General features: G+C 43.3%; 1 protein-coding gene across 3 annotated transcripts; it reads right to left on the bottom strand.

The window, feature by feature from the left end:
* Window positions 1-7,818: 7,818 nt before the first annotated feature.
* Window positions 7,819-20,470, bottom strand: GMFB (glia maturation factor beta). 3 transcript variants are annotated; one of them, XM_083837215.1, is made up of 8 exons: window positions 20,316-20,470; window positions 19,015-19,111; window positions 18,402-18,451; window positions 17,403-17,452; window positions 16,309-16,391; window positions 14,119-14,192; window positions 13,326-13,338; window positions 12,504-12,819 (listed from the first exon to the last, which is right to left on the bottom strand). In XM_083837215.1, exons 1-7 carry the CDS (start codon window positions 20,316-20,318, stop codon window positions 13,333-13,335), a joined length of 363 nt encoding a protein of 120 aa, XP_083693341.1. In that variant the 5' UTR covers window positions 20,319-20,470; the 3' UTR covers window positions 12,504-12,819; window positions 13,326-13,332. The 3 variants fall into 3 exon arrangements, with proteins under 3 accessions (XP_083693339.1, XP_083693340.1, XP_083693341.1); XM_083837213.1 differs by lacking the exons at window positions 12,504-12,819; window positions 13,326-13,338 and adding an exon at window positions 7,819-11,691 and having other exon boundaries at window positions 20,316-20,469; XM_083837214.1 differs by lacking the exons at window positions 12,504-12,819; window positions 13,326-13,338 and adding an exon at window positions 11,700-12,493.
* Window positions 20,471-20,614: the final 144 nt, after the last annotated feature.

Raw genomic sequence — 20,614 nt, 5'->3', positions numbered from 1 at the left:
TTTATTTTCCTTTCTTTTTTCTTCTTTTTATTTATTTATTATTTATTTATTTTTATTTTATTCTTTTTCCTTTCCTATTTTTCCTTTCCTTTCTTTTCCTTCCTTGTCTTTTCTTTTCTTTTCCTTTCCTTTCTTTTCCTTCCTTGTCTTTTCTTTTCTTTCCTTTCTTTTCCTTTCTTTTCTTTTTTCATTTTTTTCTTTTTCTTATTTTCTCTTTCCTTTTTTTCTTTTTATTTTCTTCTTTTCTTTCCTTTTATTTTCTTTTCTTTCTTTTTTCTTCTTTTTATTTATTTATTATTTATTTTTTTTTATTTTATTCTTTTTCCTGGCCTGTCCTTGATATCTACACTGAAACCAAAGATCAAGGAAATGGCAGTAACATTCAGTTTGAAAATGGAATTTGACCAAAAGGTAGAGGCAAGGCTTTTCAGGTGCAAAGGGATGAGGCAGCACCAGGGGCCAACAAACGCGGTGCCGTCCCCGATGGGACCCAGCAAGCAGAGGTACGGCTGCAGACAAGGAGGTTGCCAGGCATGCCTTGGGATGAAATACTTGGGAACAGGCTCCATTCATGCCCAGGAAAGGAGGAAAACCAGCTCTTACTATCCAATCAATGCATTCTGAAAGGAAACAGCAAGGAGATGAGAAAACAAACAGTTTGGGGAGAACACCACATAATTTTCTTCCACGGGTTCATATAAAAGTCCTTTCAGTTTTAAGCAGGAATACCTTGCAATAAAGCAAGCCTGGGAGGCATTCCTGCAACCATTTCTTCCAGACACGTTGTGCAAGTCATGAATCCCATAAAACCAACAGCAGCCAAATAACAAATAATATTTCCTGGTGACATTTGCCAAAAAGCTTTACACACAATTAACTGAGTCTCAAAACAAGCAATCAGCAGGAGCTTCGTTTCCTCCAGCACAGTAAGAGGGGACACTGCAGCAAAGGAGCTGTCTTCGGGAAGTCAGCTGCTGCAGACGTGAGGTTGATCTCCATAAAGCAGCCTCATCCTCAAACCACTCCCGTGCAGGGAGTAGTACCGATAGGACCCACCAAACTTTGATGTAACCCCCAGAAAAAGGTGGATGCACAGGAAAGGAAAGAACCAGGAGTGCGGGGCACAGCAGCCAGCAGCCTGGGCAGCCCCAGGCTCTGTCCCCACTGCACCCCACAGCCTTCCTGGCCACACAGGGACCACAGAAAGGGCTGAGGGGCCGCCAGCTGCCCCAGGGCTGGGCTCTGCTGGGAGACCCGCCCACGCTCGGTGTGTGAACTCCTGGTTTCAGGCCTTTCCCAGGCTGCCCAGGGTGTCACTCGCACCAGAAAGGCAGAGGGGTCTAAGGAAACAGAGGGCACGCGAGGAGATGCAGCTATACCTGTTGAGTGTTGGTCTCCAGCTGCAGGTTCATCCGTCCATTTACTTGAAAAGGTGCCCAGATATCGTGGCCTTCACTGGTACCTGCTCCTAGTGTTATACCTGGAGCCTCCCTGGGACCACTTCCTGCAGAACCAGAGATGCTTTGGCACCAGGTCTCTTAATATGGCCCATGAGGGAGATCTGGCTCACCACAAGTCCCGCTAGAAGCCAGCTGGCTCACCCATCACACAGGAACGTGCGCTTCAGGCCACACACACACACGCCCAGAGGAACCCCACAGGATGCTGCCAAGCCGCCGTGTGTCAGGGATCACCCGGGCCCACCACCACGGAGCTGCCAGCAGCCTCACGGCTGTTTGAACACAGAGCTGCGCCTCGCTGCAGCAGCGAGGTTTCCTTCACGGCACTCCAGACACAACGGATGCTGATGATTTGGGGTTGGGATATACGATCCATAGCAGCTGAAGCACAAGGGGAGGAGAGGTAAACAAACTATCCGTTCTGCACCTGAATAAGCAGCAGCGTTGCTACGTTGCTGATTATGTTCTGGGTTCATGTACAACAGAATGCTTTCATGGGGACGTGTAGTACCAGAAATAAAAGGGTGTGACAGCCACGTATTTGTATTTGCTATTAACGCTGGTTCTGCCTCAAGGAATGCAACTTTTTATTACCTCTAATGCTTGCGTACCATTCATCTGCAATTACATTGTCAGGATAAATGGAAGGCAGTAATTCTGCACCACAAAGATTTTTGTTCACTGGAGGAGCTCTTGAATTAGAGCGTCCTTTTAGGGTAATAAAAAAAATCAAATGCAAATTCTGTAGGAAAGGACCTAACAACTTCTCGTTTCATACATTTATTTGGGATCTCAAATCACACAACTACCTGCTCAGAATTTTCTCTGATTGAACTTTCTCAAGTCTTCCTCCTTGCACGAATCATAAAACAGCCCAAAAAACAATACAAGACAGTGGAGATCTGGAGGTGGCCGATAGCTTTTAATGCACTTTCCTGTTAGTCTGGATTCATTGAGCTTAATCCTGATTGGAATCCCAAGGGAAAATGTCAGTGTCTGTTCACTTCATCTTAAATCCCTCTAAAGCGTTTGCTGCTACCAGAAAACAGTCACATAATCAGTCACTATTCCGTGTGCCACAGTCTGTTCACAAGGAAGATTTAACTGAAGAAAGAAGACTCTGGCAGGTCACGACTACAGAGAGTTGTGATGGAAAGTTACAGAGCAATTTCTCTGAATTATCATGGTAGTAACTCATGCGTTAGCCGTGTTCTTCAACACCGCAAATAATATTTCTGGAAAAATAGTCACTTTACAGTTACAGAAGAAGAATCTAATACTACTGAACTCAGTAACAGAAATGGTGCTGACTTCAATAGATTTAAACTTCACTTACCGGGTATGTAGGAGAGAAAAATATAACTATTTCTCTACAATTTAGAAGAGACTCTCCAAGTAGATAGTAGTAATGTAGTCTGGCAGAGGTCATGTTTCTGCACACTTTTTACGTGCACGTGAGAAGAAGCAAAAGTGTACGATTTCTGCTCTCACTTACCTCATTTATGTGCCAACAGACATCAGGATGTAGGATGCTGGTTCACTGCTTGATCAGTAGGATGAAAAGGTCCCTGGACTTGTGAGTGCACCAACTTCCCTTCCTGGGCAAACTTCCTTTCCTGTTGTGATAATTAACTCTTTAGAATCGCTCACTAAACTCTACCATTACGTATGTGACCACATAAATTAATTAATGTTATAAAATCCTTTGTATATGGAAGTACGCCTCAAGAGAAAAAAGAATTACATATAAAGCTCAATTTCAAAACAGAGGCGCTGCCAGGCATCTCACCACGTCTCATTACGGAACTCACTTGTGGCCTCAATCCCTCCAACATTTACTGTCAGATGGCAACACTTTTCCTTTAATAGGCCAAATACTAAATGTCCTTTCAACAAGGTGGTTTGTTTTACTCTTGCTTTAGAGAGCTCCTGTCAACGGCTATCTGTGCAACTCAGAGCCCATGGCATAATATCAGAGCATGGCTGGGCAAAGGGACCAATAACTGCTTTTTTCCCAAGAACTATTTTCTAACATGTTTCGGGACTTGACTGCTCGTTAACAAATTGAGAGGAAATTTCCAAAACATTCTGCATTAGCCTAGCTATAGCAGTGATGACTTTGAAAATCCCATCCTCAGTCCATAGCTTTAAATTTGGGTCCAAATATAAACCAGTGCAGCTAGTTCAGCCTGAATAAGGAGAAGCTGAAACCATAGGCTTGGAATTTTAAGATGGCATTACACCTGGCACGTAATGAGAACAAACAAAATCCCCCTTTGTAAATTACTCCACTGCTAATTGTTTTAGTAGAGCACAGTCACCGCTGGTGGTAAGATTGCACCAAGGTGGAGCCAGGCGGCTGCTCACTGGGGCAAATGAGGCATTCACTCCTCCAGATGTAACGTCATCACTGCCTCTGCCCAAAAGCAGGGAGATTCATAAAGCAGCCAGAAGACGCAGCCTGGTTATCAAAACCTCACACTTCCCCCAGGCAGCTCCTGCAGTCCCAGATGTGCAGCACGCTTGAAAATTTGGGAGGGAGAACAAAGAGTCAGCTTGGGACACAGGAGACTTTGGTCTCCCTGTCCTCCCACAGGCATCCCACGTGGCCTTGAGCACAGCACCTTCAGGCCCGGGGTGTATTTACACACTTAAATCACACTAAGTAGGATTTCCAAAAGCCTTCGTCTACATCTAAAGTCTTTTCAAAGTCTTGCTTTTGATCTCCCCAGCTGTATTTGCATTACCAAATCAGCTCAAGACCCTACCAGCGCTAGAAATCCACGCCCCCTGCTTGTTCAGAAGCTTTCGGCGCTGCCCTGCGCTGCTCTCCTGCTGAGGAACCACAGCAGCGCTCCCATCAGCAACCTCAGGCACAAGGAGCAGGGAGGGGTGGCTGACTCACGCTCCACGTCTGCCTCTCCAGTCCACATGGACAAGGTCACGGAGCCAGGAACTTCACAATCTTGTGACTAAACTGCAGCAAGGAGACCAACAGCGGCACCGGCACAGGGAATAAAGATGCAGAAGCTCTGTAAAAGGACAGTGCTCTGCTTCACCTCACAGCCAGGAAAAGGAGGCTTACAGTCCTTACAGTCCTTGGAAAGGGGACATCTAAGGAAAAAGGGCTGCTGAGCGAGCACATCTATTTTTTCATTCTTTCGCTAACACAGCTGTAACAATTTGTTTTGTACTTCTGAAGCAAACAACTGCACTTTCACAGCTGGAGGTAGGGTATAAATATTGTCTCTAGCTGATCCCTTGATCCAGTCCTCCTAGCTGAATTAATCACATTCACAAATCAATCCGGGATTTGCTGCTGTCAGAGCAGATGGCTAGGCAGGTTGCACTTCGAGTAAGGCGGGCACATTCTTCTTCCAATTATCCAGCAGCATTTTCCAACGGCAGATATTTAAAATTAGACCTTTTTTTGAAGAAATGCTAAACCTCTCCTGTTCCTTATTCAGCTCAACGAGGGCACTGACCCCTAACTTTCTGCTCTAGTTCTGCCCTCCCGGGCTTTAGTCAATGTATAGAATCGCTGGCGCCCCTTTCCCTTTCAACTGAGTATTTTCTGCCCCATTTTCTTCCTGTCTTCCCATTTTCTGTAGAAAAGAGGCGACAACAACAGATGCTGTATGGCGTGGGGATTTCAAGGCTGCGTTATATTAATTGTGGAGCTGAGTACTACAGGAAAGGGAAGAGAAGCTGCATTCATGCTACCAGCAGCCTTCCATGGCATGGAACAGCAGGAACGGCTAACAGCGCGCCTTTCAAAAAGCCTTGATGGGACTTCCCCACTGCAGCAGTAAATTTGCCATGAAAGACAGTCCTGCTGTTCTCCCAGTGCTCACATCTGTTCTGCATTCAGTGTCTCTCTGGCTGATAATTGCTCTCCTCTCCTCTCTGTCTCCTGCTGAGGAACTGCTAGAGCTGTCAGAGGCATTTCGGCTGAGCTCAATCACGTTCTGCATGAGATGCCTCACTTACCACCAAAGGTGAAGGAGGTTAACTGAGAGGATGTTTGCTGTCCCTGAAAGAATGAAACATTACAAAATAACCCAGAGGAAACAATCCCCCTGTGGCATCACGAAACCAACCACGCTGATTTACTACATCTATGCAAATGTATTAAAATCATCTCCTTCGCTTTGTGGGTCCATTAGAAAAATGACACGGAACCTAGTCAGACCAAGCCACGGCTACAGAAGATGCTGCATATACATACAGCAGACAGCCCTAACCCCAGAGGATCACAGAGCCTCAGTATCACCAAAAGGAAAAGCAGATAGGGAAGGAAGCCTGAGGGGGGGACAGTGGCCAAGTTTACACAGCTGTAAATACAGTTTTACATGCCAGCAGCGGCCTAACCATGACCAGGGAACATTCGCTGCTTCGTATTTCAGCGTTTTCCTTCACTGTTTTCCACAAAATGAAAATGGAGTGTTAATACAAAAATGGAGGTAGGTAACATTCAATGTCCTGACATACAAATGTGTATTCACTGGAGAAATCACAAGCTAAGGCCTAGGGTTCCTTGTGCTTCAAAACTGATGTGTTCATTAAAACATAGCTGGAAATGAGGCTCCCAAAGCCTTGCATACAGCACAAATCAAGCTGTGTATCTTACACAACGGCCCAGATAGTGAGGTTGCCAATTCCCCAAGATCGACTGTTTGTTTTGAAAACCAGAACCCCTACTTTCACGTACACCCAAACGCAGCATGGCAGGACCTTCGTCTGTCAGGAGACGGCGAGTTTTGGGAAGCCAGGTTGTCCTGCAGCCCACAGGGAACATGGAGCAGTAGGCACACACAGACTCACAGGACCCTTTGACCAGGGCCCTTTTCAGTGCCAGGAGGCTGACATAACGAGCAGCAACTACCCCAGCTCCTCCAGAACCGACTGCATTTCTCTTCCTGCCTGCCTTATCCCCAAAGGCCACGCCAAGATCTCCTTAGCAAACTCACCCTAGGCCCGCATCAGCCATCTATTCACACACCTGGAAGAGAAAGCACAAGCTGTGTATGATATTCAAGCTACACATACATTGCAAATTCGTACCATTGCACAGGAGTTTTCCGTTTGTTCCCTATTCTCTTCTCTAGCTTTTACTTTAACAAGCACACAACTGACACTTTCATACAACTATTACAAGTCAATGACCTTTCCTGAATGAAAGCAGCTGCCCTTCAGCTCATATCCCGAGACCTTCCTGTAATTCATTTCAGTCAGCTTTTTTTCCCCCAACTATTTCGATCATCTAGGCTCAGCAAGCTATCACCTCATTTATTAGTTAACCATACTCAATGGACAACAGAGAACATCATGGAACTGCCCAGGTGACCTCTCTCTACTGTGAGACCTTTTTATTCCCATCCTTTTCTCTTTCTTCCCTTTAATCAACTGTTATTCTTGAGAGCCATTCTTCTCCCACAGCAGCTTAGCCACTTTCTTCGAACTTTTTGGCAACAGATTCTGCTGCAACACACTTGGGTGACCAAGAAGCCCTTCAAGAGGCAGATTCACCGAAGCAGGTGTGCATCGTCCTTCACAGCTGCTAGATTCACGCAGGGCTGCCCACACCTGAGGGAGAAGGGGTTTACTTCTAACACATTTAACCTGTGGTCCATTAATTCTGATCTTCAGCACTAGCAGGAGCAATGCCAGCTCTTGAAGCTGAATTCCTTGGATTATCTTTAGCAGTTTTTTCAACAAGGTAGGAAAAAATCTCCAAAGATCAAGAAAAAGAAAAAAAAAAAGCAAGAATGAAGAAAGGGAATACTTCGATCAGCTTAACCTAGTGGTCTCTCAGGCAGGAAAGAGATGAGCCAACAAGCGAAAGGAGGAAGAGAACTGAGTTGCTTTGTCTCCTTCAGGCTATGGGGTCTCCTTGACAAACACTGTAACACTGGGCGGTTGGCACCCACACCGTGCCCTATTCCACAGCTGCAGGTTATGCCAGCAGCCTTGATCTTGTGGGAGAGGTGCAACACGGAGCTCTGAAGTGGTGTCTCAGTCCTGTTGAGGTCCCACACTACGTTGCTGCTCACAAGTGATTTGCACCGAGTTTTGAGGCACAAAAGTGCAAAGCAGAGAAGAGGGCAGTTATCCAGAGTACTCCCAGGTGCTGCCCTGTCCTCCCCCTTCCTGCCACCCTTCACCACAGATGGAAAGAGGAATCCTTACATGCAGAACAGCCACAGAGGAAGCATATTTAAGACCAAGGACCACACTACAAGTTCAAAGCAGGCTCCAGGAAGCTGAGGAGGAAGGCCACGCCTAATAGCAATGACCCCTCCCCACACACACCTATGCTTGATGTGCTACTTTGCAATTAAAACAGTGAAACAGAACCTCTTAATTAAACATTTTATTTAAACCAATACAAGCACCATGCTTAGCAAAAAAAAAAAAGATTTGGTTTAAAGTAAACATGCAATGTGAACTAGCAGAGACTAAACAGCATATGGAGGTTGTACTGGTTACTGATATTTTCATGGAATTGTCGAGTTCCCAAGACTGGCCATGAACCTCCCACACCTTTTACCACCCGCAGCACTGGTGCGAACCCTGACACGTCACATCAAGTCTGGATCACGTAGCAAAAGCAAGAGTTTCACTTCTCATGTCCCATTACATCTCCATTTCACAGTTACTAGATGGATGTATCAAGAAGCGTTACTTAAAATTTCTCTTGAGCACACTGAAGCCAGGAACAGGCAGCATCCCTTGCTTTTGCACGTTTGACTCAGACTCCTGGTTTCAGTTTAACATTGTTTCTGGACCATTTTACAGTTAAAGGTATAAAAAATGGAATCTTGGTACACTTGCATAAGATGCTCCTTTGGAGAAGTGGAATGGTGTCAACACCCGCATTGCCTCTTCTAATAAATCAGAACAGCATTCATGATTCTAGAAACACACTTAAACCGTCAAATATCAGCATTTAAACTTGGTTAAAAAATATTTGAATAGTACAAGTTCATTTTATTGGGTTACCATGCAAACTCATGCTTCAGTTCAGCTTACCATCAATTAACAGGATTGCAAGAGCTGTATCCCAGCCAGCTATTCGATATTTAATGCAAAACAAGTTTATTGTGGCAGAAGTCTCTCTTTATGAGAAACTTTTACATTTAACTCTGGGCCAAGGATTTTGTGGCCAACTTACTAACTCCTGAAAAATAGGAGTTCACCATGGAAAATGCTGACTCTCAGACCTTTAGCTACAAAGGCTCCCATAAATGGCATCGTAATTTGTTGTTTGAACCCTCTTTAGCGATCTGAAAATTCAAGACAAGTGTCTTCACAGACAGGCAACTCAATAGTAAAGCACAGTCAGAACATACTGGCCTTCTGAACACGGACACATCTGCCTCCTGCTGATCTTAGGTGGGCAGCAGTAAGGAAAATACAGTTCTACAGATAAGGTGGGAAAAATATGGAAACAAATATTTGTGCCGGACGGATTTGGATATAATCAATGTCTTTGTTTAACCAAGTATTAGCACTATCTATATCTCAAGGGCCTAGGACAGAAAGCAGCAGAGAGTTGTGCCAAAGCACTACTTTAGAAACAAGGAAGCCACAAACAAGCCTAGAATAGCAAACATCCTCTGCACACTCATTCTTCAAGTACCTGCAGCTGCTTCCTCACTTCCACAGCTCAGAGAAGGGAAGGAGGCACAGCTACCAAGCAAGACTGTCAGAAGACTAATACTGGTGGGCTGAGCAGCGTCAACATCGTCTTCCACAAGAATGTGGGCTTTAGCACTCTCAACAGGATTTGTTGGCTTTCTACGAGACTTGAGGGGCAGCACCCACGGCAGAAAGTCCTTAAGCGGAGGCAACAAGCACACACAAAGTGAATGGCAAAGAACTCCGAGTGAAAACTTCCAGCACGTGGACATAATCTTTAGTAGCAGAGTTTGCTTGGCAGAAGGTGGAGCGATCCAGAGATGCAGAGCCACGCTCACTCATCTGACTGCAGCAGCTCCTTCCCCCTCCTCCAGAGAGAGGCCCCCTTCACAGTCACTTCTGTTGAGACCTGTGCAAGCAGCAGTTGGATGCTGGCAGCCCACCAGTGTACAAAGTACAATGGCAGAGATTATTCATCCAGTTTTCCCACTGAAAATCAAGCTGAACATTACAAGTGGCAGCTTCCCCTCACCCACCCTGTACTTTGACATGCCTTACCTTTAGCACAATGCTAAGGGAACAACATTTTTGCTGTTTCAAGACCAATACCGTGACTAACATCCCTTTTAAGCCAGTCTTATTTATACAATGTTCATCAAAAAAGTAATTTTTTATTGATCGCTAGTACAGAATGACCGAGCAACAGTTTCATAATCAACATTTTTTGTCCAGGGAAATGAAATGTTTTTTCCAGTTCAATATGTTAAGAGAAATTTGATTTTAATTACAAGCATTTCCTTCCAGCACTGAAAGATCGATTTAATTGAATCATCCTAGCATGTACTTTGAATAGCTCCTCTCAAGTCAGATTTGTATACAAACAGATGAGCAGTAACATCAAACTAAGAAGAGAGATACCAACACTGACGACCCCTGCAAATAAATTCCTTGTGATCTTACAGGAATTAGTGTTAAAACCACTAACACAACATATGTGTACAAACAAAAAATAAACCTCCTTTCAGCAAAGGTTTCACAGCATGAAATACTGGCCTCCAAATTTAACACTGCATTCCTTCTCACCAAAGAAATTTGTTAGGGCAGCTGTATTTTAAGGTGTGTTATCAACAGGAAGCTGCTCTTACGCAGATTCTTGTTCAGCAGCACAACAAACACTCATGAGCAAGATAGTGAGATACTGTCACGAGCACTCCTTTTGCCACTGCATCGGCTGAACATGATGTCCCCTATCAGACAACTATTCTACTCGTTATAAAACAGATCTGTAAAAAGACTCGTCATTTATAAAAGTTAAATACTATATTCACATTAGAATCTTTAACTGTTTCAAAGAGATGAACCGTAAGAAAATGAAAAATCAAATCACCACTTATGCAAAAGCTTCACTTGGAATGCACTTTTGACCAACAAGCAGTTAAGAAAGTTAGAGACTGTCATTAAAATACTCAAAAAGCTCTATGTGGCCAACTTCTGTAACAAAAAGAGATATAAATCATTCAGTATCATGAAAAGCTTTAACCTCCTGGACTCCTACAAATGGAGCAGATGACTGGAATTTCAAGGAGAATGAGGTTAGCTTTTGTTTTATAGATGTCAACTGCAACACTAGGCACTAGGAAGAAATGTTACTTGGATTCTTTAACAAAGATTTTACCAAATTTGTAATAAGTGGCAGTGTAAAATTCTCAAGTCATTTTAAAGCTAACAAATTAAAGGCACACAGTATTAACAGGTGTTCATATAAGAGGAAATGAGCAGAGGTAAACTTCTTAACAGTATAGTAAGTTATATGCGCAAGACATCTGGTATGAAAGCAACCAGAGTTGTAATTCAGCCCTTAGTTATCTTCTAGTTCCTGCAAGACTGTATTAGCATGAGAAGTGGACAAAGCTTTGCCCTGAAATTTAGTTAAGATTGACTCAGTCAGCTGAGGAATTACTGGAATGACAAAAATTAGTTCCGAGAACTTGAGAAATTTCATATGGACTCAATGAAGGGATAAATGGATGGGTTTGCTGTACAAGGATTTTGCCTTTTTAATACTAACTGCTTCCAGGGAATAGTTTTCAAAACTGAGAAGACATTAGGTCAAAAATTCTGACAAGTAAGTGACAGTACACAATTTTTGCATATAAATGGCTAGTATACCTCATAAGGATGCATCTGTAGCTCAGAAAAGTTAGCGTCAGCTTCCAAGTTATGTTTGTATATAGCTATAAATCCCGAACTGAACGATTTTAGTTATAGAAATATTAGTCACAAGAGTGCAAAAGGATTCCCTGCAGAGAAGTATTCCCTTTTAACAGGTACATATAAGGAAACACCTGCAAAGATTTGTTACTTCAAGGAGACAGACCTGCTATTCTTTGCACAAACTTTGCACAAGAGATGTACTGCAGGAAACAGATGTAAATACAGTGCATTTTTAGATGTAAGTATTCATGTCTGGTTCCAGTATTATCAGGATGGTACATAAATACTTATTACAGAGGTTTTCTTAATGGAAGAAGCCAAGTTTCTCACGCAGCCATTCTTCAGTTAGGTCTTCTGTATTTCTTATTTCAAATACCTAAACAAAATTGTGTTGCGTAAATATTTGAGGTGCTGGTACTTCAAAGGGATAAGCATACAAAGAAATCAATAGCTTTCCACACAAGTTGTCTGAGCTGTAATAAACCGGTAACCAAGTTAAACAGTTTCCACTTGTTTTCTTGCATGAATGGATTATTAGACTAACATAACATCAGTTGAAAATATACAAGACTAAGCAGCCAGGAATATTAGTAAACTTGACAAGTTAAAAATTCTGCAGTTCCTGTTTCTAGACATCATTCTTGTTGTTTAAAAATATATCTGAGAACAGCACATTTACTGCATTTTAAAGTTTCTCTGAAATCGCACCACCTCATACATAGTCTTCTTTAAATATCTAAGCAAGAGGACTGTCTATTTGAACAACAAAAATGAATTTAACCTCCAGGCTGAATTAAGCCTAAAGTTTAGACAGAATGCTCAGTACAAGACAGTTATTTTTTCTTTGAATTACAGTAAATCCATAGCATCCAGCAACATGTTTTCAATATAAGAAACAAGGTTGGGAAACCTCAGAATAGAAGACTCACAAAAAACGCCAACCTAAAGCTTTGTGCTTATCTTAAACTTTTAACATGGCCTTGAAACAAAAAACAAGACCAAAGAAGCCAATAAATTCTTTATTCTCCATATGGGCAAGTGACTTTAGTTCTGATTTTTAATAGCCTTGATGAGAGGGTAGGTAAATTCTGTATTGGAGTCTTTCAGATGCCCATAAGCAGGTAATCTTTTCAGAAGAGTCCAGCAAGTAAAATCCACAGGCCTTCAAGAATCTTCTCCTACACAATGAAACCAGTAAAATACTTTCCTCTAGTCTACTGTTCCTGTTCTGACAACACTGAAAATAATCGATTTAGTGCTGAAATAGGTTTATTTATCCTGCTAAGTGTATAGAGTACATAGCTGTAAAAAGCACGTTAAAGCCAGCTGACCAGATGGCTTTCTGTAGGACTCGCAAAACAAGCTTCTCAGTGAACCTGCTGCTTGGATATGAGCTCATAGTTAGTCCTGTCCGCAGTCATTTTACCATTTTAATCCTCTTCATGAAACAATTCAGGATTTGTATCATTTTTCAGCTCTGATGGACTGGGCTCTGGACACTGCTCCTCGTATTCTGGCAGTAATGCTACCAACCAATACTGACTTTTTAAGTAAAAGATTTAGGGCAGGGCAGGGTGTGAGGGGAACAAAATTCCATGTTATGGACATGGAACAGCTTAATAGAAGCCAAGCTAATATGCAAGCCACAGAGGAAAATAGCTCACATGCAGAAATAACACCAGGAAGAAGTCATGGCATTAGCTAGAGTGAAGCAAGGCTCAGTGATGGACAGGAATAAAGCACATTTAAAGAGCAAGTAAACAACCTGAACTGGAGACAGGCTATGGCCAGCTTCAGAAGGAAGATAATCACGGACTTCTATACCCACTCCTAGGCTTTCATTCAAAAGTATTTCAGACCAAATAAATTTCTCCCACTTGACAAGCAGTAGTCACTCCACCAGCACAGCTAGTCCCCAGGTTTTTGCCTTCCCATCGAGTCTTCCTCCTCACTCACCAAAACCAACTGCCTGTCTCCTCAAGAAATTCTTCTCCCTTTCTTTCAGATGCTGGAGTTCTCAGGTCTGTAAGATGCAGTTTCAACAGACCTTAAAAAGGTTTCCTTGGGGCTGTAGGTATGCTACTTCTGCCTCAGCTTCTGCTTCCCTCCCATTTATCATGTCAACTTAATCTAACTTAAAAAAGAGAGGTATTTCTTACGAGGTACAAAAGGTAGAAGTTCACAGTTCTGCTTTTGCCCTAATGCACATTTCTAATGGGATAAGGAAGTACTAAGTCAAGATAAGCAAGACTGAAAGGGAATGGTGCTGATGGGGAATTGTGAAATCATTTCACACTGTATGAAAAGCCTGAAGTGACAATTTAATCTATTTAGTTTTAGTGGTCAGAACTAACATTTTGAGAAAACCAGGTGCCAACAATGGAGGAGGCAAACACAGGAAGATTTGGAATTGTTCAGCAGTTGGCACATGTTACGTATTCTGAAGGCTATGGTCTGTAAACATGCAAACCCACAGACCATGCAGCAAAACTAGTCCACAGAATTCTAAGGCTTCAGTGTATACTGCTCATTAACATACTAATTCCCCAAAGTGAAGATATCTATCTTACTAAATGACATTTCAGTTACACGGTTACTTTTTGGAACATCGTCCCTCCTGCCCCCTAAAAATCCAGAAGTCCCCAAATATGCTGCTGTCTTCAGTCTTCCTAAAACAGACTCTATTCACTGTAATTACAAAGTCTCATAACATCCTTCTTGTTTTGAGTTCAAGCAAGACAGAAAACAGCTTCTGCAATATGCATTTAGAGGAGGGACAGTTACTTCAACTAGTCAAGCGTACCTTAGTGAGTTCAGCTGTCTGTACAAGCTTATTCTTGCTTCCAGCATACATCATCTGCTGTTCAGGCTTACATCCTGTAGTTGTGTGGGGAAAAAAAAAAAAGAAAAAAGAAGTTGTGTTTGGTTATTTCAACTAATACCTCAAAAGATTTCAAAAAAATCCAAATTGAAAGCTGAATTAGGCCACTTTTTCATTCAGGAAAGTGACCTAATTCTTTATGTACAGTATTATCCTTGCTCATACTTTCATATTTGGCACTTGAAAAGCATTTCCTGACAGCATAGTTACACAGGTTCAATTGGTGGTCTCAACACGCATCTGTATTTCTGCTTAGAAACATCAAATATTGCAGCAAATAGAATCACCATTCAGAATAAAACAGCCAACAAAGCAGTAATTCCCATCGCTGCAGTACCGTGCTGATTACATTACATATAATTCTTTGCCATCCTGCTATTTCTGGAAGATTCCCAAGGCTCTGCTAGTTATACTCCTATGGATCTTTACCGCATATGCCTTTGAGCTAAAAATCACACTAAGAACAGACCCAGGCAGTTTCAATGTTGTCTGTTTCCCCCAAATTTCAGTCACAACGGAAGCTAACTGGCTGCTCACGACTCCTAGCTAATGGTTCTTTGTTTCTGACGGCAGTATCGTTCTAACACCTAGCTTACTGTGCAGAAAAAAAAAAATAGAAACAGAAAACCTCAAGAAAAGATTTTCTTTTCTTTAGAAGCTTCTCGTTTAGAAGTTTCTAGATATAAGTGGACTTATAAATTTGACATCCCATAAGGAACGTTGCCTAAATTATCTTTTTGAAGTACTACAGGTTTGCCTGCCCGCTTTGCTATTGCAAAGCCTCCCAGGAAGTTTCTTACTGCTGCTCTAACTCACAAAACATCTGTCCTTCTGAAGAGAAGTAACACTCAGAGAATACATCCAAAGATGCTCCAGTAACCACAGAAGAATATAGTCACTAGTTGCTATTAGCTACCTGGTTACTCTAGCTCTGAGTGATGAAGGGTAAAACAACGCAGGTTATCTCCTGGAGGATAACGAGGATAACCCACTGAGGGCAGCGAGCTGCCCTATTACGATTCAGAACACAGAGGGAAGCCACAGAAGCGATTCAGCTCTGTAAGTGCAAAGCAAGTCACAGGTTCTTTGGCTTCTGTTCAAACCACAGAGTTCCCTGTGCAAGTCAGTTTACGCTGAGGATTGCTGTAAAGCAAGCAAGAGGAAGCCACTGCTCTGCACAAACCTGGGATGACTTCTGGTTACAGTCTTTCTCCTCAACCACTGTCCGTTCAGCCCATCATTTTTACCTGTCCAGACCTGAGCTAAAGAATCCTCTGCTCTCCTCCTCATCCGCAGCTGTGACAGTCCTTTGCACCTCCACAGCACTGCTGAGTTGCTGCCCATCACGTACAGGGCCCCTAAGAAACCCTCTTCACCCCCACCCTAACCCTTTTACATCATCCCAGTCCTCTCACAGGTAGACACAGGTTCCCCTGAAGGAGAGGAATTGTCTCCCACCTAGTTGCTAACATCCCACGATGGACAGAGGTGTCCAGAAGCCTTCAGAAACAGAGGCGGCATCTTCTAGCTCTCTCCTCACTGATTTCCTGAGCTCAGTCTGGTCATATTTTGACACATCCCCAAGATTTGAGGGGAAGCCAACAGGAAACACATTAGGCTAGATCTACACGAACAGATGCAGAGCACTCCAGGCTCCTTTCACTTACAGGAAAACGTTGCTGAACATGCCACTGAGATCACAGCGGGCACATTTAGAAAGATGCACCGCTTGGAGAGCTACGCAGGAAAGTAACGTTTCTGTTCAGCCTTCAGAAACGGAAGAGAAAGGATCTCTTCTACCCTCCTCCCTAAGTGCCTTAAATATGAACCCCTAAGGCGATGAAAAACCCTAGCAACTAGGGAAGTCTGGGCAGACGGAAGTGTTGACACTTGTCATGAGCTGAAGATGAGGACAGAGCTCGTATATTAGAGGCTCCTCTCCCCCAAAAAAGGTCTCCAGCCAGCACCATAGCCTTATGGCACCTTGAGTCCAGCAGTGGCATAAATAAAGTCACACATCTGAAGCATTACTTGAGCATTAAGCACTTCTATCACAAAGAACACCCCCAAATTTATAGCACATAGTAGCTACCATTCACAGCGTTCACTCACCAACTGGACTGGAGAAGATAAAGCACAGCGGGTAGGAAACTCGTCCATCTTCATGCTGATACTTGTAACTATACACAATAAATGTTTTTTCTGAGGTTAAAGAAACTAGGAAAACAATTATTTTGTTAGGATATAATCCTCAATGATCAGAGCCTGATGCAGGCACAAATAAGTCACGCGCTCCAGACGCCTCAAATTCACTAAGTAGTCTCACTGCCTTTTATTTTCACTTCCATATTTAACTTCCAGAATTGGCCCCGCCTGTTTTTACCAACTTCTAACTGCAGCTGGGGAGAGAGGGTCGTCTTTGTACTACTGCTTCACATCAGAAAGCCAAAATCACCCTTTCATTGCAAGCTTTCCTCCCCTAGCTTTGTAAAAAGACTTCCCACACCCACCTCTAAGTTCCTGGATTTCTTTGCAGACCAAGCACTTCATTGTTTCAGGTGTTTTGGGGAATTTGACCTCAAGTTTTAGCTAGGATTCCTGCTTTACAGCCTCCTACTGCACTATGGTCATGAAAGGAAAGATTCAGAAGAGCACCTGGAACATGGCCAGCCACCTTCTGAGGATACTGGCAGGGGATATTTTCTTTGCTTGTAACTTAAGGACCCCTCTTATTTCACCTAGTTATAAAGAATAATTTACTTCCCCCCTCGCTCTACTCCCTTCCCCCCGAACACACACACCTCTTTTACTAGAGGCATATGATTTAGGGAAGAATCCCTACAGGACTCCCAAGCGCGGTAACCGGCGGTTGTCTGTAAGTAGCAACATACAAAACCGGCACAATTTACTCACTTCTTGACATTAACAGCAGTATGGCTTCACTTCCCCAAATGTTACAGAGCATGGTTTAAAAGGAAATAAAGTCTTGGGAAAGGCTTAACTGTATCGGTCATTGCTTGAGTAAGCTTTTAAGTGGGACAACCAGCCAGTGCATGGTGAGAATTGATCCCTAGGATACCTCACAGATAAAATATTACTGAAGGCTCACTACAGGCAAGCATTGGCCTAAAAAGGTGAAGTCCAACTTCGAACGTCTTGGACAGCCTCCAGGAGTAAGCCAAACGCCAGCAGCACAAGAAGGATATCGAGGTTGTCTCTCAGGCAGTTCATCCTTTAGCTCATCAGGAGAAATACCCTGGTAACATTAAACAAAAGCAATGTTTGAACAAATTAACTTGTACTTGAGGGTGTAACCGAAGGCTAAAGCAGAAGAGTGGGATAGTGAAACACCTGTAAGTTAGATACACATCTATGGTTTAACTGATAACGATCTCTCGTACAAGTTACTAGAGCAGTTTAGGAAAGCTTGCCTGCTAAGAAATCCCTATGACTAAGCACAGAATTAATGTTAGCATGAATAATCATTCCTATTTTAGGCATAATGAGTTTAGAAAAAATTTTGGCTCTGGTTGGATATGCTGGCAGCTACTGTGGTTTTCTAACTCTAGCATTAAACAGAAGTAAGCAAGCACACCCAAAAAAGTATCCGTTAAAGTCTGCTACATAAAAGGTGCTTTTGAAAAATTGCTCCTTGTACAAGCAGAGAGTCCCCACTTTATTCGAACACTGCATTAACTTCTACATTCTAGGGAATAAGAGCTGCAGTTAATGCTCAAATCCCTGGGAAGGATTTAATTTTGCCCTACGTACCATTAAGAAACACTACCCACTGGGCTGACCTTATTATGCCACCTATCAAATTTAGGATCTGCAGAGGATTAGCAACCCTAGCTTCTAATTGATGGCAGACCAGTTCGGAGCCACATATGCAGGTCCACGCAGAAATGCTGCAGAGCGCTCTTCAAAAAGCCAGCAGGTGCCAAAGACGCCTTTTACGTACAGAGTTGTACAAGAACAGCTCTAAAATAACTTATCTTCTGTGCCATTAGTCAACTCCATTGTTTCTGCGTAGCTCCGCTATTAATAGTGCTGTGCTTTACATGCAGAGTGACCATGCATTTAAATAAGCTCATGACCCAAATTAGATTAAGAGTTTGATAACAATTTGAAACTAAGGCAGTACCTTAGAGACAACAATACATTGCAGGCTGAAGATACTCTTATTTACAATTCATTTAACAAACCTCATGCTCCTCATCCAGTACCACCAACTGCTTATCCTTGTCGATTTTCACTAAAATCGAAACAAAACACAGATCAACTTTCAACTGATTTATACAACACATGCATAAAGCTTTAACACACACATAGGTACATTCCTCATCTGCTCTGTTTCTTCATTTCCTATCCCAAGGCTTCACAACATCCCTGAAGTCAAAAGCAGTACAGTCTAAGGCTGTTCACAGCAATAAGCTTTTTACAAATTTCAAAGACAAGTGTCAAACTCTCCTACTTAAACGCTATAAAATTTGTGAACTGAAAGTGACCATACCCTAGCATTTTTTTGCTACATTGCTAATTTGCTAATTTTGCTATTTTATTTTACAGCCAGACATGGACTCTGAGCCACAGCTAGCTGCAAAAACTCTACTAAGAGCAGACGAAGCCAAGCCTTCTCTCCTTAAAACTGTGTTTTTCTACTGTTAAAATTACAGGCAGAATGGAAAGTACTTAAGTTCATAGCAGTAATAGTCTCTTGGATCCTGTTTATCTGTTACGGCAACAAAATTACACGGGAAGGAAGAGAAGATTTTCTGCAAAATCTTGCAGTTTTGGCCAGTTGTGTTTTAAACTTACTTATAATGGCAGCATTGTTGGTTTCTTTACGAAACCGGAATTTTCTCAGTTTCTCCACCAGGTCTTCAGCAACATCACAAACCACCAGAGATTCACTCTACAAAAGGGAAATGGCAGAGGAGAGGGACAGATAAGGGAAATCTTTCTAGTAACACAGAAAAAAAAAATCCCATGTCATGCATAACTGCCCATAGCTCTTATGAAGTGGAACCGCGAGCACTTGGCTAAAGTTTCAGAACATATACTTAAACCAGTAAAACCATGAATGAAGGCAAGTTTTAAGAACAAAAACCCACTTATCTGTTCTTTTATCCGTCCTCAAAGCCACAAGGTTAGTTGTAAAAATTTTAGCCACTCCTGAAGTGGGATGTTTTTGTTTTTTAAATCAAGGATTCCTGCTTCTGCCATATAGCTCTTAAAAGCAAAGAAATCTTATTTCAGGACTTCACTTGGGAAATAAAGCATAAAGAAGCCCTTTATGGTGCCAGTAAACTGGCTAAGATAACGTAAGAATTTAAAAAAATAGGAACTACTGTTGACATTTCAGAATACAGATAATTGTCAAGGGTCACTGCTTTTTTTTACCTAAAAAGCATTAACTGAACTTTTGAGATTTACACACACAACGCATTTAAGACGCTTCAATCGAAAAGCAGGCGTGCTTTCTTCCCTCCGTGTGCCCGTACGCCGCCGAGCCCAAGTTTTCAGAAGAAATACCCAGATAACGCTTCATTAGTCACCCCGCTGGGGATGGGGAAGGAAGCGAGCGTTTCACAAGCAGGTTATCTTCCATTACACACGCAAGCTTTTCGACTGCACCAAGCCAACCCCTGCCATTTCCTGAGCAACGTTTTACACACGCGATCACCTCAGCTACGAGCTGCAAGCCGGCCTGACGAGGCAAAGCTATTTCCCACCTCCAGCTTGCTCATACTATTCTACTTGTAAATTCCTTACGGTAATAAGACTTTTTTCTGACAGAACAGTTATATTTCAAGGCGTTTTTAGAGAAGCGCTCGAAGAAATACTTGCAGGACTACCCGTACAAGACCTTCTGAGGAGATGTTCCAACACAGCTTATGGACCACAATAAAGGCGCTATTTAAAGCCTAAGTTTTAGCTGGCCGGCACGCTCCTTTCCTCCAATACCGGCTGGAAGGAGTCTCCTCTCCTTCCCCCCGCCCCAAATCCCCTCACAGATACCCCACATTTGTCGTTATTCCCAAAAAACCTGCGCGCCCCCCCCCCGCGCTGTCCCCTCACAGAGCCCCCCTCCCCTCAGGCGGCGCGCGCCCCCTCACCATCTTGCGCGCGCGCCCAACCGCCGCCGCCCGCGCGCCGCCAACGGAAACCGCCGCCTCCCCCCCGGCCCGTGCTGCGCCTGCGCCGCCGAGGCTCCGCCCCTTCTCTCTCTGCCCCTCCCTCCGCCTCCCGGCCAATCAGCGCCGCCGCCTTGGGTTGGGCGGGCGCAGCCACGCGCCGACGGGTGGCGGGAAGGCTCAAGGCCCGCGGGGGAGGGAGGGGCGCAACGTTGTCATGGAGCCGAGGCTCCGCCCCCCGTTGTCATGGCGATGAGGCTCCGCCCCTGTTGTCATGGCGG

Source organism: Anser anser (assembly GCF_964211835.1).
Source record: "Anser anser genome assembly, chromosome: 5".
Lineage (NCBI taxonomy): Eukaryota > Metazoa > Chordata > Aves > Anseriformes > Anatidae > Anser > Anser anser.
Note: the sequence above shows the minus strand (reverse complement) of the source record. Positions and strands in the feature narration are given on the sequence as shown.